This window comes from Quercus suber, unplaced genomic scaffold (assembly GCF_002906115.3).
Source record: "Quercus suber isolate HL8 unplaced genomic scaffold, Cork oak 2.0 scaffold_302, whole genome shotgun sequence".
NCBI classification, from domain to species: domain Eukaryota; kingdom Viridiplantae; phylum Streptophyta; class Magnoliopsida; order Fagales; family Fagaceae; genus Quercus; species Quercus suber.
Genome location: NW_027069758.1, coordinates 433,892 through 452,190, shown reverse-complemented (window position 1 = coordinate 452,190; position 18,299 = coordinate 433,892). Strand labels below are relative to the sequence as shown.

At 32.1% G+C, this 18,299-nt stretch overlaps 2 protein-coding genes across 2 annotated transcripts; one reads left to right on the top strand and one right to left on the bottom strand.

Moving 5' to 3' along the window:
* The first annotated feature begins 3,809 nt into the window (after positions 1–3,809).
* LOC112018570 (GCN5-related N-acetyltransferase 5, chloroplastic) lies at positions 3,810–7,991 on the top strand. Its single transcript, XM_024051096.2, has 3 exons — positions 3,810–4,601; positions 7,150–7,447; positions 7,721–7,991. Exons 1-2 carry the CDS (start codon positions 3,913–3,915, stop codon positions 7,403–7,405), a joined length of 945 nt encoding a protein of 314 aa, XP_023906864.1. The 5' UTR covers positions 3,810–3,912; the 3' UTR covers positions 7,406–7,447; positions 7,721–7,991.
* A 700-nt stretch (positions 7,992–8,691) lies between these two features.
* LOC112018572 (probable serine/threonine-protein kinase PBL28) lies at positions 8,692–12,491 on the bottom strand. Its single transcript, XM_024051097.2, has 7 exons — positions 12,194–12,491; positions 11,932–12,116; positions 11,344–11,542; positions 11,096–11,259; positions 10,742–10,846; positions 9,104–9,226; positions 8,692–8,997 (listed from the first exon to the last, which is right to left on the bottom strand). The coding sequence occupies exons 1-7, from the start codon at positions 12,261–12,263 to the stop codon at positions 8,761–8,763; spliced, it is 1,083 nt and encodes a 360-aa protein (XP_023906865.1). The 5' UTR covers positions 12,264–12,491; the 3' UTR covers positions 8,692–8,760.
* Positions 12,492–18,299: the final 5,808 nt, after the last annotated feature.

Below are 18,299 nucleotides of genomic sequence, written 5' to 3'. Positions count from 1 at the left end.
TGCCCGATTTGACACGCCATTCTTTTAGGATACAAGACCATAGGGTATGTCAATGTCCGTTAAGTCCAGGCTTCAATGGGTAAAAATTACAATTGGGCAATTTAGGCACTCAATTTGTCAAGGCCCACGCCCACTTCAAGTTCTGGCGGACATGATAAAAACACAAAGTTCAGCCCATCCCCAATTAAAACAAGGGTTGACCAGCTCATGATTATTTTTATAAATTTTATATACAAAATTATTTTTATTTGAAATAATAATAATTATTATTATAATTATAATTGATTTGTAGAATATGAAATTATTCCTCATGTTTATTTGCTTTGATAACAATTGATAAAAAAGCTATAAAAAATTAAAATTTTGTGATTCACTAATATTAGTCTTAACCATTTATATTTCTTAACTTCTTATATATATATATATATGTATGTATGTATGTATGTATGTATATATATTTTTTTGGAGAAAAATGAAAGCGAAATATTATTAAGAAAAACCAACAAAAACAAAACAAGTTTAAGGCAAATCTAATTGGAAAACATATTCGGGTAAAGATTCTACCTATACATCAGTATATGTATATAGACCAACATTGTACTATTTATTCTATGTAATTAAAAAAATTACTAATAAGATAAATAATTTTTTTTGTTATATTAATCATTTTAAATTGTGCATTAATTATTTAAGCATAATGAAATTTGATATCATTTTTATAAGATTTATATAAGAAACAACCGATTTAAAATATGGAATTCTTTCTCAATTTTAGTCACTTTTGCAAAAGTTGAAGTAGAGTCCAACATAATAATAATAATAATAATAATAACACGATCAATAATGTTGAAAAAAAAAAGGAGGATATTTGCATTCTTAAGTAGGTATGAAACATGTCTATCTATATCCTTTTTATTTGAGGGGGATGTCTATTTATATCAGTCATTTATCATGCAATTTTCAAATTTGTAAATACATATAGTATGGTCAAATTACTTACTACTTTTTTTTTTCTATATTATTATAAAATAGAACACTAAAAGATTACAATTTTTTTAAGGAAAATAATTAAAATATTAGAGGAAACTAATAGCAAAATACACTGCACATCGTGCAGGAACTAAATCAATTATTTCCAAAATTGTACCCTGTCCAGTCTTTCTTTCCTTCCCACCGCCTTCATGTTCATGGGTCACTAACACAACTAAATTCCATTGTTGCAAGAGTTATTACATCCCACAAAAGATTCAACGTTTCTTTCTACTCATGCTTGTTGCAATTGTGTGTCCTACTTTGCGCGAAAACTAACAATATAAATGGCATGAATTACCTTTTTATTGAACAATTTTGATATTATATCATCAGAATGATAAAAAGAAAAAAATAGAGAACTTTTCCCAAATAGTTAGGTGCACGATTGAAAGGTGTTAGGCACCCATTCTACTTAATCCATAAATTGGTCTTTAAGAAATTAATTATATTAAAATGCACTCATATTAAATCCAGTTATCAAAATTCATTGTTATTTGCAATCAATTATGAGAATTAAACGAGATTTGGATTCTTAACTACATGTCATTTTACAGATAATATCACAGTAAATTTCATTTGAAAATATAGAACAACTTGCTGTATCTGCTTCCTTTGGTCAATCCACAAATATTTCACTGAGAAATTGTGATTGTTATCGTTGAGTTTATACCAATTATTGATCTTCTGCCATTGGAGCCAAAATTATACAACTTTTTGGAATTATTTTGTTTTTTATTTGGCTTATTTCCAAATGTACTTTATTTTGTTTTAATTTATTGTTAGACATTATGTTTTCATTTAATCATTTTAGTGTTAGATCTCTGTTCTTTACTTTAGTATTGGATATAAATTAAAGTCTAGTTATTATTTGTACTCTGCTTCTTGAATTTTAAGTTTTATTCCTTTTTTATATGAAGAAATTGAGAAGCCAATTTACAACTTTTGGTGGGACAGTTCCTTTAAGCTCAACAATACTAAAGAGAGAGCAAAAATAAAATATTTATTCAAATGATCCAACACTATCAATCAAATTGAAGAATCATAATAAATAAATAAAAATAAATGAATACAGTAGTTTCTAAATTTTTGTAATAAAATATTAAAATGGTTAGCCCAACTAATATGTCAAAATCATGGACAATATCACAATCAATTTATGGAGCAATTGTTTGATAATAATTATGTGAATGTAATCTTAAATGATTCAGATTCCAAGAACACCAAGGCCAAATCAAGTAGTTTGGCTAGGCGAGAATGTAAATGTAAATTCTATCTATAAATTATGTAAATGTAAAATCCACAAGATTAAAGATAATGTTGTGAAGGATTGATGTGGTGCGTTTCCTTTGAATTGTTTTTTAAAATTTTTAATTTTTATAAATTTTAGAAAGTTTTCCTTTGAAAATTAGATTAGTTGAATTAAACACCACATGGGGGTGTGGCTTGATGGTAGGAGTTCTCATTCTGCACCCAGAGAGGAGTGGCTCGAGTGATAGCCCCAGCTTGGCCCGTGTGGTACACGTGGTATTACCTAATGCCGTCACGTGGCGTGAGGTTGATGAGCCCACACTGAAGACCCCTTTTTCTTTTCTTTTTTTTCATTTAGCAAAAAAAAAAAAAAAAAAAAAGATTAGTTGAATTAGACAAATGTGGTTTTTATAGAATGGAGTGCCCACACTGAAGACCCCTTTTTCTTTTCTTTTTTTTCATTTAGCAAAAAAAAAAAAAAAAAAAAAGATTAGTTGAATTAGACAAATGTGGTTTTTATAGAATGGAGTAAAAAATGTACTGTTACAAAAATGTTTTGGTTTGGCATTTGATGGGATCAATTTGAATTTACAACAAATTATAGTGGAATTAGGTATTATGCTAATCAAGTTAGTATTGGATGCTCCTACTGACATAATTAGAGGTCTCATTCCAAATGAGCAATTCACTGTAATGGCAATTGTGACCTTTTTTATGTTATAAGGAAAGCCAAGAATTCTGGTGTATTTGGTAATGAACAAGAAAACCAATATATTTTGCCAAAATGAGGCCAACTAGCTTACATTGAATACTCAAAAGCAAAAAAGAGAAGATAAGACATGGTTAAGGCATCAAGTGCAACATATTTGGGAGTGCCCACCCATGCACAGATACACACCTAAAAGATCACATGAAAACCATATGTTGAATATTTATTCCCATTGCATACATTATATGGAATGAAAAGGAGTAGGGTTGTAAAGTTTAGGACCTTTAGGTTTGTTCGTTTAAAATATCATTAAAAAAAAAGGTTTGTTCATTTAATTTTATTTCGAACACAAGTTAAGCTCGAACACATCACTAAACAAGAATATAAGTTCAAGTTTAGTTAATTTTCTTGTTAAATAAGCTCGAATTTGTCCATAAGCTATTTGATTTACCTTTTTTTTTTTTTTTCATATATAATAAAATCATAACTAAAATTTTTTACCCTATCACAAATATATGAATTTTTACCATGAAAAATATGTTAATATTATTAATAAATTACAAATAATACTTTAATATAATATTAAGTATTAACCTATCGACAAATTTATATAATCTAATCTCAAAGTCTATATAACTATATTTTAAACAAGTATACATATATAAAATCAATTACTCACAACTTGTTACTTGGGCAAAATCATAACAAAAGTTATGTGTTTTGTTTTGGTCTTCAGCATTTTTAGTTTTACCTTATTAAATTTAATATCCATAATTAAATAGTTTCAGGCTTATGTGGCTAAAACTAGACATGAGAATTTGGAGTTAGGATTAGCCAAAGCAGTTTAGAGTTTAGACGAGGATGTTGTTCGTCTCATCAACTTGGAAAGGCCAATCAGGCTCTCACTCGCTCACCTCCATTCTATGGCTGCAACAGTTTCACTCTCTTTCTCCTTAGATCCACAACCACAACACCACTACTTTTCCCACTTCAAACCCCACCAAACTCTTCCTTTCACTTCCTCACCTCTTTTCCCCAAATACCCACTTCTTACTATTGCTCACAAGCACAACCGCTACGCTTTCAAATCGTCTTCTTCTTCCTCCCACTCAACTCCTTCAACGACAGCAACAACAAGCTCTTCTTTTCTCGAAGACCCATTTCGGACTGGTCGGTTTCTGAGCAATGAAGAGCTTGAAAAGCTCAAACTCCTCGAGGATTTCAGGTATTATCAGGAACTGGAATCTGGGTCATTGTGGATTCGGGTGATGAGGGCAGAGGAGATGGACGACACAGTTGCTTTGCTCGCTGAGTCCTTTGCTGAGTCCATGGTTTGGCCTTCTGGTTACCTTTCGTTGTTGAGGTTCTTGGTGAAGCAGTACTTGATTGAGAGACGAGCTCTAATGCCTCACACTGCCACGCTTATTGGGTTCTACAGAGAAAAGGAAAATGGAAGACTAGAACATGAAGAAGAAGAAGAGGAGGAAGAGTTGGCGGGGACCGTGGAGGTTTGCTTTGATAAAAGGGGTGCAAATACGTCTCCTCCTACGCCTACTCCTCCTAAGAGTTCGCCTTATATTTGTAACATGTCCGTGGATAAGCCACTTCGCAGGTGTGTTTTTGGTTTTTGGATTTCCACTATTGTTATTTTTCGTTACCAATTTCTTGTCTTTTATCTCTTTTTTTTGTGAATTCAATGTTTAAGGCACAAAATTTACTTGTTGGGGTCTTATGCTATGTTGAAGTCAACATCACGGTTTCATTAGAGACTTATAATTAGCTACTAGTATAGAAAAACAAGTTATATTAAGATAAATAAATAGAGTTAATTGGTCCTATTGATGCTGTTATGATGCTAGGATTTGTGCTTGTCATTAAGGCTGTGCCGATGTAATACAGCTAGATGGTCAAGATTAAAGCTGCTAATGCAGATGGAATAGTTGCCTATTATACTCTAAAAGTACCTTATATAAGTTTTTCACGGTTTCTTAATCCTTGTCTAATTGTTGTAAACATTATATTATCACAATGATGGTATCATCATGTATGCCACATGCATGTTAAATTTCTTCTCATGTAGATAAAACTAGAATTGTGCTTTAACTAATTTGTTGTTAGTCAGGCATTAGAAGCTTTACCAATATTTAAATCCATGTTACACCCATAACATGTTATTTGTTAAATGATTGACGTCCAAATTTCTTTATTTATTGATTTACCAACATCCAGAAGTTTATCGTTTGGTGAGGAGTGCTTCAATGTTGGCTAGAAGGACCCAATTCCTTCAGATTTCAGAATTAGGGTATAGAATATGGTTCCCCAGTGTTTGATGTGGAAACTATGGAGGGAGAGAAATAGGATGATGGTTTTGAGGGGCAATAGTTGTCTATAGAGAGACTGAAATCCCAATTTGTTGGGTCTCCTTTCTATGGGAAGTCTTTGGATGGGAGTAGATCTTCAAATATGTGTGATTTCATGGTCATTGATACTCTTGATCTTATATCGGAACTTCTGGATATATAGCTACTTTGGTCCAATTTTTCCCTAGACAAGAGCCCTTTGCTCAGTGGTATGTTTGCTCCCCCTTTAAAGAGTGCATGGGTTCAAAAAAAGGAGGTGTCATCCCCTTAGAGTCTTGGACCCTTTATGTCACCCAAAAAAAAAAATAAAAAAAATCCAATTGTTCCCTATGTGTCTTTTTACAATCTTTTAGTTAACACAATTTCTTTACCTATCAAAAGCACCCGGAGTTTTAACATTTAATTTGGACATCAGGAGACTGAAAGTTGAAAGACACCAGAAAGTAAGATTAATAGTTTAATACAAATGAGAAGAAATATAATGTATATAGTGGCTTTACAGAAAACTTATGGGAAATCACATGAAATAGTTTTTTCCCATATCTGTCATTTATTACCGTTATTCTAGGAGTAATGGTAGCATAAGTCATTTCAGCTTTCCTGATGTCATACAGCCAGATGGTCAAGACAACAGCTGCTAGGCAGAGTATAGTTGTCTTTCTATTATACTCTAAAATTACCTTATACGAGATCTGCTTGGTTTCTTAATCCTTGTCTTGTTATTGTGAACATTGTTGCGGCAAATTGATGGCATCATCATGATATGCGACATACATGTTAAATTCCTTCTTCTGCAGATAATAAAACTAGAATTCCCCCATAACTTTCTAGCTACTACTCAGGCATTATAAGCTTGACCTTTGTGGGAAATCTTGTTACACCCGTAACATGATGCCATCCAATTTACTTTAATCTTGAATCATATATAATTCCTCAGCATCCAAAGTTTATCATTTGGTGAGAGGAGTGCTTCAATTTTGGCAACAAAGACCACGTTCCTTCAGAAATAGGTTGTGGAATATAGTTCCCCTGTGTTTGATGTGGCAAATGTAGAAGGCAGAAATAGGAGGATTTTTGCCAAGAGATGTTTATAGAGAGATGGAAATCCCAGTTTTTTGGGTCTCTTTCTATTGGATGCGTTTGGATGGGAGTAGATCTTCAAATATAAGTGCTTCCATAGACTCATTGTTACCGTTGAACTGGTTGGGGAGCTTTTTAATATATAGCTAGAATAATCCATTTTCTCCCTAGCCAAGTGCCCTTGGATTAGTGGCATGTCTGGGACTCCCCTATGAGGAATGTCTGGCTTCAAATCCTGGGAGGGCCATCCGCTTTAGACCCTTCACCTAACCAAAAAGAAAACCTCCAACTGCTCCTTTTGTATCTTTGTACAACCTTTTATTTAACACAATTGATTTTGCTTATAAAAAAAACTCCAGGGTTGTATCATTTACATTGGATGTCAAGAGGCTGAAAATTTGAAAAATACCAGATAGTAAGATTAGTTCAAATGAGAAACAGAATGCATATAGTGGATTTACAAAAAATAAATAAATCTTATTTTAATTTTATCTAAATATGGAAAATTTCTTGATGGATTGTACGGTGAAAGGCAGTAAAGTTATACTTGCAATGTGATACATGATAAAATTAGTCACGGTCATGTATCCTGTACAAAAATAATTTTTTCTTCTATTTGTTATGAACTGTAATCTTAAATTAAACTTCTCTGGACTATAGTACTAATTTAAAAGCCATAGCATTTCAGGTTTCTAAGTTTATGTTTTTTTAATCTTTCAGGAGGGGCATTGGCTGGCATCTACTTAAAGCAAGTGAGGAATTAATTTCTCAAATGAATTCCACAAGAGAGGTGTACTTGCACTGCAGAATGATTGATGAAGCTCCATTCAACATGTACATAAAAGCAGGTTATAAGGTTGTGAATACGGATAGCATTTTCATCCTGTTGATGTTGCAGAGACGTAAGCATTTGATGTGCAAGAAACTTCCAGTTCTAAGAAGCCCTTTTGATATGTCAGATTCTGATGAGGAATAAATATGTTGAATGGAATTGTGGATCATAACGCATATCCAAGAGGTACAAGCAATTACTACCATGTATTATTCATAGACCAAAGAATCTCACGTCTTCCTATGCAACTTTTACTACTTTCCTCTCTCTCTCTCTCATACACACACGTGCATGTGACTTCATATAGTATATTCCCATCACTTCTTTCCGTTTGATATCTAGATTGTATTTAGCAAGATATTTATTTAAGTTGTAGTTGTGATGATTTGAGATATGAATCTTTTTCTGTTATGTTGTTTATATTCCTTTCTGGGGCTCTTTTGGGTTCTTGTTTTGCAGGATATATGCCAATGAGGTTGCGATCATCATTCAGCTGGGTTAGATTTTGGCTAGGAGGCGAACCTGATGTTTGAGCTTCTCCTTGCTTATATTATATTATGTGTATGTAGAGTTCCATTTTGATGCAGGTAAATTGCATCAGGCATCTCTATTTCAATGTGATCTTAGTCCTTTTGTTGTTATAAAAAGAACAGGTTACAGTTTTGACACATGGTTTATATTTTGTATATATTTGATCTTGAAGTTTTAATATAATTTTTTTTTCTCCCAAGCTTCTAACACTAATACAAAATCAAGCATGAATAGTGGTACTGATTTTTCAACTCTGCCTATTTCTTTGCCAAAGTTGATGTGATGGTTGAATCATATTTTGTATTGCTGAGTTTGAAATACACTTAACTGAAACTAGAAAATGTACATTTTCAGCGGTTTTTTGTTATATTTTTCTGTAAAATTCTATGAATTCTAATATCTAATCAATGATTTTAAGTATGGATGTTTAAATTGTCTTTTGAGATTTGCTAATTAATCTGAGAACACCAATACAGGCAAGTTCTTCCAGGTCCAAGATTATTTCCTCAACGGAAATCTTATAGCTTTCTTTGGATATATAACATATATTTTTTGAACTTGGTCTATGGCATATAGCACATGCCTAAAATAGAATCAGTGCATAGCATATAGAAGCAAATGTCAGTAAGTAAAACATTCCAAAACAAATGGTAATGGTAGCTGACTAGCAGGATACTGGATATGTTAGGAAGTAATACCTTCTTATTGTTGGTTTACTACCTATGTTCACTTGGTAATACACAACAAAGCCACCTTCCACTTGGTCTTGGGTTGCGTTTTATGTGTCTGATAACATGATTCAAGTGCCTTTTGTTTTTGGTCAGGGATCCTGACCAAATAATTATGTGTTCATATTTTTGAGCTTGTATTATCACAAGCTTTCTAGGTAGGAGAAATCATTAATAGAAGTAAAACATCTTTTTATTGACATAAACAGTTGCACCCTGCTGTATAAACATCTGGTTTTATTAGATCATTCTTAGAGTATGCATAGCCATGCTCATGCCTTTTGAATTTATATGAATAATCACTTGTAGTTCTTTTACACATTCTGCCATTGGGGGTCGCTCACTACTCTCAGTACGGACACAGCGTGATGCCAGGTTTGCAAACATGGCTATAGACTCCAAGGTGTATGAACTTCGGCTCAGCTCAGGATCTATCACCTTACGCATTTTCTTCCGATCATTCAGTATATGCCTTACCTGAAATAGAAAGAAGCATACTTATACCATTCTGTCATTTTTCAATTGCTAACTTCTTGGAGATTGAGAACCAGAGCCAATTGCAGCGAGAAGAAAATTTTCATACCTGCAGTACAAGGTTTTGATCATTTGGTCCTTGGTTCAAGTCCACGGCTCGGCGTCCAGTCAGAAGCTCGAGAAGAACCACTCCAAATGCATAAACGTCACTTTGTAGAGTTAGCTTTCCTGTCTATTGTCAAAGTAGGCAAATTCAAATCTCAGGGCCCTCTTGTTAGACAAATCCAGTGGAGAGGGAGAGAGAGAGAGAGGTCAAAAAGAACTTAACTTCTAAGGCAAGAATCTATACAAATGATATTATGGTAGGAATGGACAACATAATATTGATTGTCTTTGAATACTCGGTATTGCTCAGGACAAGTGCGATACTATAGAGTTCATAATCTTATAATATGAGATGGGTTGTGTTGAGGGGGGATTGGAATTCCGCCTCATTATGTAGGAAGTGTTTTCCCTTTTTGGCTGAATATGTAGGAAGTGTATTTAATACAGTAAGCACATCAAGGTATTATATAAATAAATATAATTAATTACTTGATTTAGATTATGTGAATAGGGTATATTGGGACATTGGCATTCAGTGAGTCACAATTAGAGCTAAAAATTATAATTATATATATATATATATTCTATGTAATAGGAGTATGGAACACTTCTAAAAATCCAAAAAATCATCTATATAGTATTAACCAACTATCAATCAAGACAAATACACAAAATTATTGTTTCTTAATACATTTAGATGCAATCATCTATCAACAGAGACAAAAAATACAAAACACCATTATTTTTTTAAATAAATTATAGTGCAATCATCTATACAATCTCAATTTATAAATTTACCAGTTTTCAATTTATAAATTTATCTAATTTAAAAACATTAATTGTAGCATTATGAGTTAGCAATATGGGCCAGTGGCCGATAATTTTGGAGGGGAGGGGGCTGAATATATATATATATATATATGCCTAGAAAAAAAAATTTATTTGGGTCGGGGCCTGGGCCCCTGTGAACCCCTTTAGGTCCGTTCCCGCAGGCATGTGAGATCTGCACACATGGATCTAACATGCATGGGAGAGTGCTGTTGCAAGTTCATGTTACTTGTTAGACATGATACAGCCACTTATGGCTGGTTTTCAACACATTGATATAGCATCAAACCTTATCAATTAAGGCATTTTTGTTTTATTCATCTCATTTGATTTGGAGAAGTTGGGAAATATTCGTATTCTAGTTTGACATGGCATGCACGAAAATCAATGTAAAATCTAAAAAATGGGGTACTAAAATAGAAAAGAAGAAATATTCTAAACCTACTTAAGTTATGACACCCTATTTTCTGCTCAACTGGCATAATAGGTGCTTTTACAATACATGAGTCTCCAGATTTATGCAAAGCTGCATGCACTACATGCATATGCGTATCTTCTATATTGTCTAGTGAGTTTTGGGTTTCTACCATAATATGTGTATTGCATTTTTTTTTTTCTTTTTTTACTTTTTATTCCCAATTTGAATTTGGTTGCAGACCTGTGAGCAATGAGTTCTTGGATGATGTATGGAGATTAATGAAACTTTATATGCGAAGGCAAGAGAGAAAAATCTATAATGAAACTTTTTATTGAAAGTTTTGAACATATATTACGATGAAAATTTGCCGCATTTTTCAGTCACACAGATGCATACCGATGTGTACTCAGGATCAAAATAGCCAAATGTACCAAGCACTCTAGCGGTCACATGCGTCTCGTGGCCCTCTGGCATTAGCTTGGCAAGCCCAAAATCAGATATCTGTGAAAATTAGCAGTCAGTCAATCTTTGATCACAATCTTACTGACTGGTCTAAAAGGCTCAAGAGTCCAGAGAAAACTTAGGTGGTAGGTATATACTTTTTAAGCACACAAAGGAGAAACAAAAAATAGACGCTAAACCAAGAGCTTTATGGTTCAACTGGGATTTCCTAATGTTTCATAAAAAATGCGTATGGTTAAAAAAGACGCTAATACATAGTAATCATGACAAAATTCTCTCAAATTTTACCTTGGCTTCAAAGTTGGCATTTAAAAGAACATTAGTGGACTTGAAATCTCGGTGAACAATTGGAATCCCAACAGACGAACTTGAATGGAGATAAGCAAGTCCCTTGGCTGCTCCAAGTGCCACTTTGAGCCGTGTAGGCCAGTCCATTTTTGCTTCCCCAATTCCTAACATAGAGTGGCAGATTAACCCAAGTTTAAGTAAAGACATTTGACATGAGAATTGGGTTCTTTAATTAATTTGAAACCAACCATTTAAGTGATCTTCCAGGTTCCCATTAAGCATGTATTCATACACCAGAAATCTGTGCTTCCCATCAGCGCAATAGCCTATCAAGGAAACCAGATTTGGGTGGTCGAGTCTGCTCAAGATGTCAACTTCTACCCGGAACTCGCGCTCCCCCTCAGATACTTTAAATGGCGGCAGCTCCATTTTCTTAATTGCTACAACCTTGGAATTCAAAAGAGAAGCAAAAGTTGATACTAGAATGCTAATATTATACTCCTTTTTGCTTCATCTGTTTTCCTAAATGATATAAGATGTAAGATATGAGCTTATGAAATCTGCTTCATAATAATTATTCTTTATCATCAACTCAAGACTTTAATGCGTTTTTTTTTTTAGTGTAAGCGGATTCATGCTAAAGTATTTTATTCGACAATAAGAGACTATTAGTAAAGTTAATGATTTAAACACTTTCAACAATGCAATCTACGTGACTTTTTCTTTACATTGAGTGGGGAAGATATTACCTACCCCGTCCCTCAAAAAATTTCCAAAAAAACGCAAAGCTAACCATTAATATATCTTATGTTAAGAAAGAAACTTGCAGAACATACCTCTCCTGATTGCAAAGTGCCTCTATAAACTCGGCCAAATCCTCCTTTGCCAAGCAAATTCTCTTCACTGAATGAATTTGTTGCCTCTTCCATTTCCCTGAGTGTGAAAACTGATCCATGGTGCCTTTTTGTGCGTTGGGGGGTTTGATCTTCAAGTTGCCAAAACTCCACAGGTTTATAAACCCCTGAAAACTTGAAGACATGAATGTTATATAACTATATTGTGGAGAAGCAGCAGTAGTAAAAGAAGTGAAGAACATACAAGGGTCTGTGTGATCTTGAGACTTGCTTCTCCGGCGCTTGTTCCACGCTGAAACCAATCCGAAAGGCATAATGGCTTCCTACTCTTTCTGGAATTTGATGTAATTCTCTGTTAAAGGATTAAAATGACAGATAATATCACTTAATGAAACGGACAATTGGATGGAGAAACTAATTAGTGCCATTACACCATTGGGGTGTCACATTTACACTTGACAAAAAGACAGCAGAAAATCAATGCAGCCTAATTGGAAGTGAGTTCAAAAGTCTTGCTCAAACCAAAAAAAAAAGGTGAAAATTATATGAGCAAAAAATGAGATTGGATGGTACGAGAAATTGAGAATACTCTCAAGAGTACGTGTTGAGCAAGTGAAGTTAGAGAAAAAGAATACTCAAACAACACAATGTTCCAACAACTTGGATTGTGGGAGATAGAGCTAGAGATGTACTTGAAGGTAAAGAAAACAAAGCATAAGAAAGAAAGGAAAAAGTAGGTATTGCTTGCTTACCTTTGGATGAGAAGTGGTGGGGGAGTTTTGTTTGATAAGGAAATAGAAGCTGCAACCTCTACTTCCAATCTTTACTTCTTGATTATTTTGGTGAAAAGAAAATGGTGGCTGTTGTGAGGCCGTTTTCATTTGTTTCCATAACCAACCCTTCATTTTCTCTATGACAAACAATTGAAAAAAAATGCTTATTTTTAATATTACTATTTGAATATGACAACGTAAGAAGAGGGTCAAAAATGATTTCATTACCAATTTACACATAGATCTATGGGACCTAAGATTCCGATCTACTAGTTTGAAGTCACCAAAAACCATAAAATAATGGTGGTTAATTAAAGAGCTCTTAAAGTTCACACCAAAGTGCAACAAATCATATAGCATCTTTGTTTTTTTTTGGGCTTTCGTAGAAAGGAGGACATTGGACTTGTCTGGTTGCTTATAACATGGCTCCCCAAACTTTCTAAGATTTCAAGCTTTTTCCTTCTATTTCAATTTAATTTTTCCACCACCTAAACTTTCTTAATTCTCCTTATTGATCCTCTTAAGTTTGTTTACTTCTATAATTTAGTTTCACCCCCAATCTTGAAAGTCTAGTTTTGCCCATGCTTGTAGTCTTCTTTACAAGGCTCCAGGCCTGTGGGAAGGGTAGATTATATTTTGGCCCTTAAATTTCTTTTTATATCCAATACGTTGATGCCTCCTTACCTCCTTGGTATACGGTAGTGGTTTTGGATCGTAGAACCCTACTAACCAAAGACTGAATATATATATATATATATATATGGAAATGAACATATGTTGACAAGTTTGCAAAAGTCAATGACACTTTCTTGAAAGCTCCCATAAATTGCTTTTAAAAATAGTTCACAAATCAATATTCATAGGACATCTGTTAATTTTTCTTATTAGGATTGTCTTGACTTTTTATTTTACTTTTTTTATATTTTTGATGGGATATATGTCATGTGTACGGCCACTGTGTGTTGTCTAATTGTCTAATTGTATAGCTCACATATGTCTTTAGGACATATTTTAGTAAAATATTTGAGGAAAATTTTTAGTGGGATTTGAAAAAGTTGTCAAACTTTTTGATAGTTTTTTCAATTCCTGATAAAAATTTCCTAAAATGGATTGTTAAATGTTAATGTATGCCCTAAGAGCATATATTAACCAGACCCTTTATGTATTACTAAATACTAACTATTATATATTCCTCTTGAGGGGAAAAAAATCGTTTACTAAAAGAACCACTAAAAACACCCCCCAAAAAAGACCAATGACCTCCCTTTTGGGGATTACGCTGAATGCTCATTTCATTAATTCATTGAGTGCAACTTTTCTTATTGTGATGAATGCAAATATGGGACCTGGGACCATAGTCCATGTATTTCATAGTTCTACGGCCTCTGATGTCAATGTACAAAATAAAAGGAGTGATAAATATAAATTTGGAGATTTCTAAATTTTAGGTGATCAATTACTATTTACTCTACAATTAGTGATCATGCGGACATCTTTCTGCAAAACAACATAGTTTTCACTTTTCAGTCATGCATGGGAACTAAAAATTACATTTCTTTCCGTTCTGGATTATGGATCTACAATAATGTCATTCATGCTACATAGATACCAGTATTAGTAAAGATCAAAGGACTAAATAAATAAATAAAACTTAAACAACTTCATTTGCTAAGATATTTGGAGTACAAAAGGGTTGGAGTGACTGATTTTGACAAAGTGAGAAACCAAATTGACAAATATTAAATTTTAAGGTCAAATTTATCGAATCAATATATGCATATTGAATTAACCAATGAAGTAAATGCATATATTAAATATCTATAGTTGTAATTATTTATATTAAATGAATTTATATGATTATTTTTATAAAATCTATATAAAAAAACTATATTTGTTTGGAATAATAATAATTGATTTAGAATATGATATTCTTTCTCCCGTTTAGTTGCTTTGAAAATAATTGACACAAAAGAAATAAAAAATTAAATATTTGTGAATTCACTAAAATTAATCTTTAACCATTTAGATTTCCTAACTTCTTAATTATAGTGACATGTAATATATATGAACCAACATTGTATTATTTACTTTATGTAATTAAAAATTTTATTAATAGGATAAATACATATTTTGTTATAATACTTGTAGGGTCACAATTTAAGGCCCAAACCCAAAGAAGAATTGGATGATGGCCCAATGAGCCCAATACAATAAATTCGTAGAGAATTGGTTAAAAAGTTAGGCCTTAATGAAGTTAATAGCGGCTAGTATGGATTTAGAAGATAATCAAGTAAGAACAAAACTTATTGAATTGAATAAATTCACTGTGTGAGGAGATAATTCAAAGTATAAATCAATATAACTGTTTATAAATACAACTTTGATTACTACAGTGTTTATTTTCTCTTTTTCTTCGATCCCCCTCTCATGGGAGATCTTTCACATTATATAGTTCCTTTCAGACTATCTTGATCCTACACTTGTTAATCATCTAAACTTTCACTTGAGTGCATGTTCCATTAGACATCCTCTTTGGCTTTTTGTGAGTTGTGGTAATTGAGACTGTATTGTTCGGGGGTTTTCTCCACATAAATGCAGCTAGAAAAGTTGCTGCAGTGCATTTAATGCGATGGTAGCAGCTTTTCCTTTAGATATTTCTGAGTTCCTATCACTCTTGTATGTGCATGAGACTCATCCTTATCATTGAAACTTCCTAGAAGGTCACTTAAAATGCCGAAATACAGATTTGATTTGTATTCATCGTATCCGAGAAGGAGTTTCTCCTCAGACTATATTCCTCCATTCCTTTCTTATGTGACTCTCAACTTGGGGTCTCTCCCAATCATTTACTCATTTTCGGACACACCCACGTCCCCAGATAAGTCCCAAAGCCCAATATACAAATTTGGGCTCTTACCCCCACAATACCTATTTTAAGTGGTGTATTAATTATTTAAGTATAATGAAAATTTCGATATTATTTTTCTAAGATTTATATTCGAAAAAATTAATTTAAAATATGATATTCTTGCTCAAATTTAATTGCTTTTGAAACTTTTGAAACATTTGAAACAATGTCAAACAAAAGGAAAAAGAAAATGACATACAATCAAAATGTTAAAAAAATTATTAAAGAATATTTGCATTTTTATTTTATCAAAATGATATTTGCATTCTTTTTTTCTTTTTCTTTTTTTGATAGGGATATTTGCATTCTTGAATGAGTGTGAAACATACCTAAATATCAATTTTTTTTAAAAAAATTTATACAATAAAAAAGATGAGGGAAAAAAGAAGTAAGAATTCTTCAATACTCCACACAGCACCAGAAATTTTTTCAAGAAAGAAGGCACGGTTCGAACTTGAGCGAATCCTCCTCCAACCCCACACTTCCAAAGATTTGTCCGAATAGCCAACAGACCACTCATTTTTCTTGTGATTAATATTAGAGTACTTTATCTTTATATATATATATATATTTATTTATTTATTTATTACTTTCTAAATAATTAATGGTGTTTCATTTTTATTATATCACCCCTCTCTCATATCCTTTCATTCAACATATCATTAAATTTTATTCACTAAATTTATTTGTGAAAATAAGAATTGTATCTTTGAAGGTAAAAGTGGTATTTATGAATTTATTTAAAAAAGGTCTCTTATTTTAGATTAAAATGCTTTCTACTTAAAGGATTACTAAACTATATTTTTTTTTAGTGCTTGTTTATGTTTTTATTATTTTCTAATAACCTTATAAAAATTCATTTTAAAGCTTTTTTATTTTAAAATTTATTCATATTTTTAGTCATTTTTTGTCAATATTTATAAATTTAATATCTTTATTTGTGTTTTAATTAATTATTAAATTAATTATGAAATCATTGCGGTTCAACCTATGTCAAATCTTAAAAATCTTGAACTCCCCCCTTTACTAGTTCTTTGAACGGCCTGGATCTGAAATCCATGATGGAGATCGGAGTGTTCTTTGCTTAAGATATTGGTATAAGGGATATGTCAGTCGAGAGTGATTCCAAGATTGTGTTTGACGCTCCTTTGGGTTTATGTACCCCACATATGATTGTGTATTTGTGTCTAGTATTCTAATAGGTGTAGTCCATAAACTTCAAAGCTCAGCTCGTCTCCCATGTGAAGCTGCAGGGTAATAGACTTGCACAAGAAATAGATAACTTTGATAATTATAAAACTTGGATAAAAGAAAATCCATCACTAATTGAGTCAGTTATTTCTCATGATATATTAAATTTATCTTCTTCATAATAAAGTTATAAGTTTTCATTAAAAAAAAAAAAAAAAAACTATGTGTGGCTTTTCAACTTTTTAAGTTCTGAACATAATTATGAATGTAAATGAAGCATTTCCCTATAGAGTTTTCTTTTTTTTTTTTTCTTTTTTTTTTTAATCCCAAATTTTTTCATTAATTATAAACCGAGGCTTATGTGTTTGTCCAATGAATTTTATTTATTTGCCAATCATTGAAATAAATATTAGTGTGTTGAAACTTGGCAGCTAAAAAAATGAATACCCATGAAATACTGACTTGGAAGTTGTTTCAATGTTCATTTATTGGTGCTAGGTCACATCGCAATCTTGTTTATTTTGGGAGTGGCATTCGCATAGAATTTACTGGACAAATATTGTAGTTTAATTACCACATTTTATTCCATTTAAAACTTATGAATGCAAAAAAAAAAAAGAAAAAAAAAAAGAAAAAAAAAAAGAAAAAAGAAAAAAAGAAAGAGAGAGATGGCCAAGAAACTAAAGCCAGTACAATATTTTATTCCATTTAAAACTTATGAATGCAAAAAAAAAAAAGAAAAAAAAAAAGAAAAAAAAAAAGAAAAAAGAAAAAAAGAAAGAGAGAGATGGCCAAGAAACTAAAGCCAGTACAAGAAAACCACTACACAAAGGTCACTGTACAATGATAGAACTATGGTACTCAAGTGAAATCAAGTTAATGGTTCGTTTGATAACATTTTATTTAGCTGCAATTGAAACTGAAACTTTTTGTAAAAAGTGTAAAAAAAAAAAAAAAAAAGTTAAAAGCTAGCCAAATAGTACAATGAAACCTATGAATAGTACCAAAAAGTGCAATAGGACCCATACATAGTAGGGGCGGCGCCAGGGTGGTCCTAGGACCACCCTTCCTAATTTTTTTTTTATATGTAATAATTTTTAAAAAAATTTATTTGTCTACCTTTCAAAAAAAATTTGGGAACACCCTCAATTTTTTAATGCCAATAAAATTAAACTTTACTCTATAATTTGTTCTACATTTAATAAATGAATGATTGCTTGGTTGTGTACATTGAAAGAGATGTAGCTTGTAGTATTGATAATGAGATTATCATGCAATGATTTCAAAATATGAAAACTAGTAGAAGACAATTGTAAACTTTATGTATTTGCGTATTTTTTTATTGTTGTTGTTGTCAATATATGAATTTTTCTTTTTATTAGATTGTATAATTTATGCTTCTTAAAAAGTACTCTAAGAAAAATTCCTGGAGCTGCCATTGATAAATAGTACCAAAAAGAAGTAAAAAACTCAAATAA

Excerpts from the sequence above, each read along its gene's own strand:
- LOC112018570 (XM_024051096.2), top strand. The coding sequence starts at position 3,913 with ATGGCTGCAACAGTTTCACTCTCTTTCTCCTTAGATCCACAACCACAA. Across the intron at positions 4,602-7,149 it reads GTGGATAAGCCACTTCGCAG|GAGGGGCATTGGCTGGCATC; the intron begins GTGTGTTTTTGG and ends TTAATCTTTCAG.
- LOC112018572 (XM_024051097.2), bottom strand. The coding sequence starts at position 12,263 with ATGCCTTTCGGATTGGTTTCAGCGTGGAACAAGCGCCGGAGAAGCAAG. Across the intron at positions 12,117-12,193 it reads TCAAGATCACACAGACCCTT|GGGTTTATAAACCTGTGGAG; the intron begins GTATGTTCTTCA and ends TCAAGTTTTCAG. Across the intron at positions 11,260-11,343 it reads CCTGGAAGATCACTTAAATG|GAATTGGGGAAGCAAAAATG; the intron begins GTTGGTTTCAAA and ends ACTCTATGTTAG.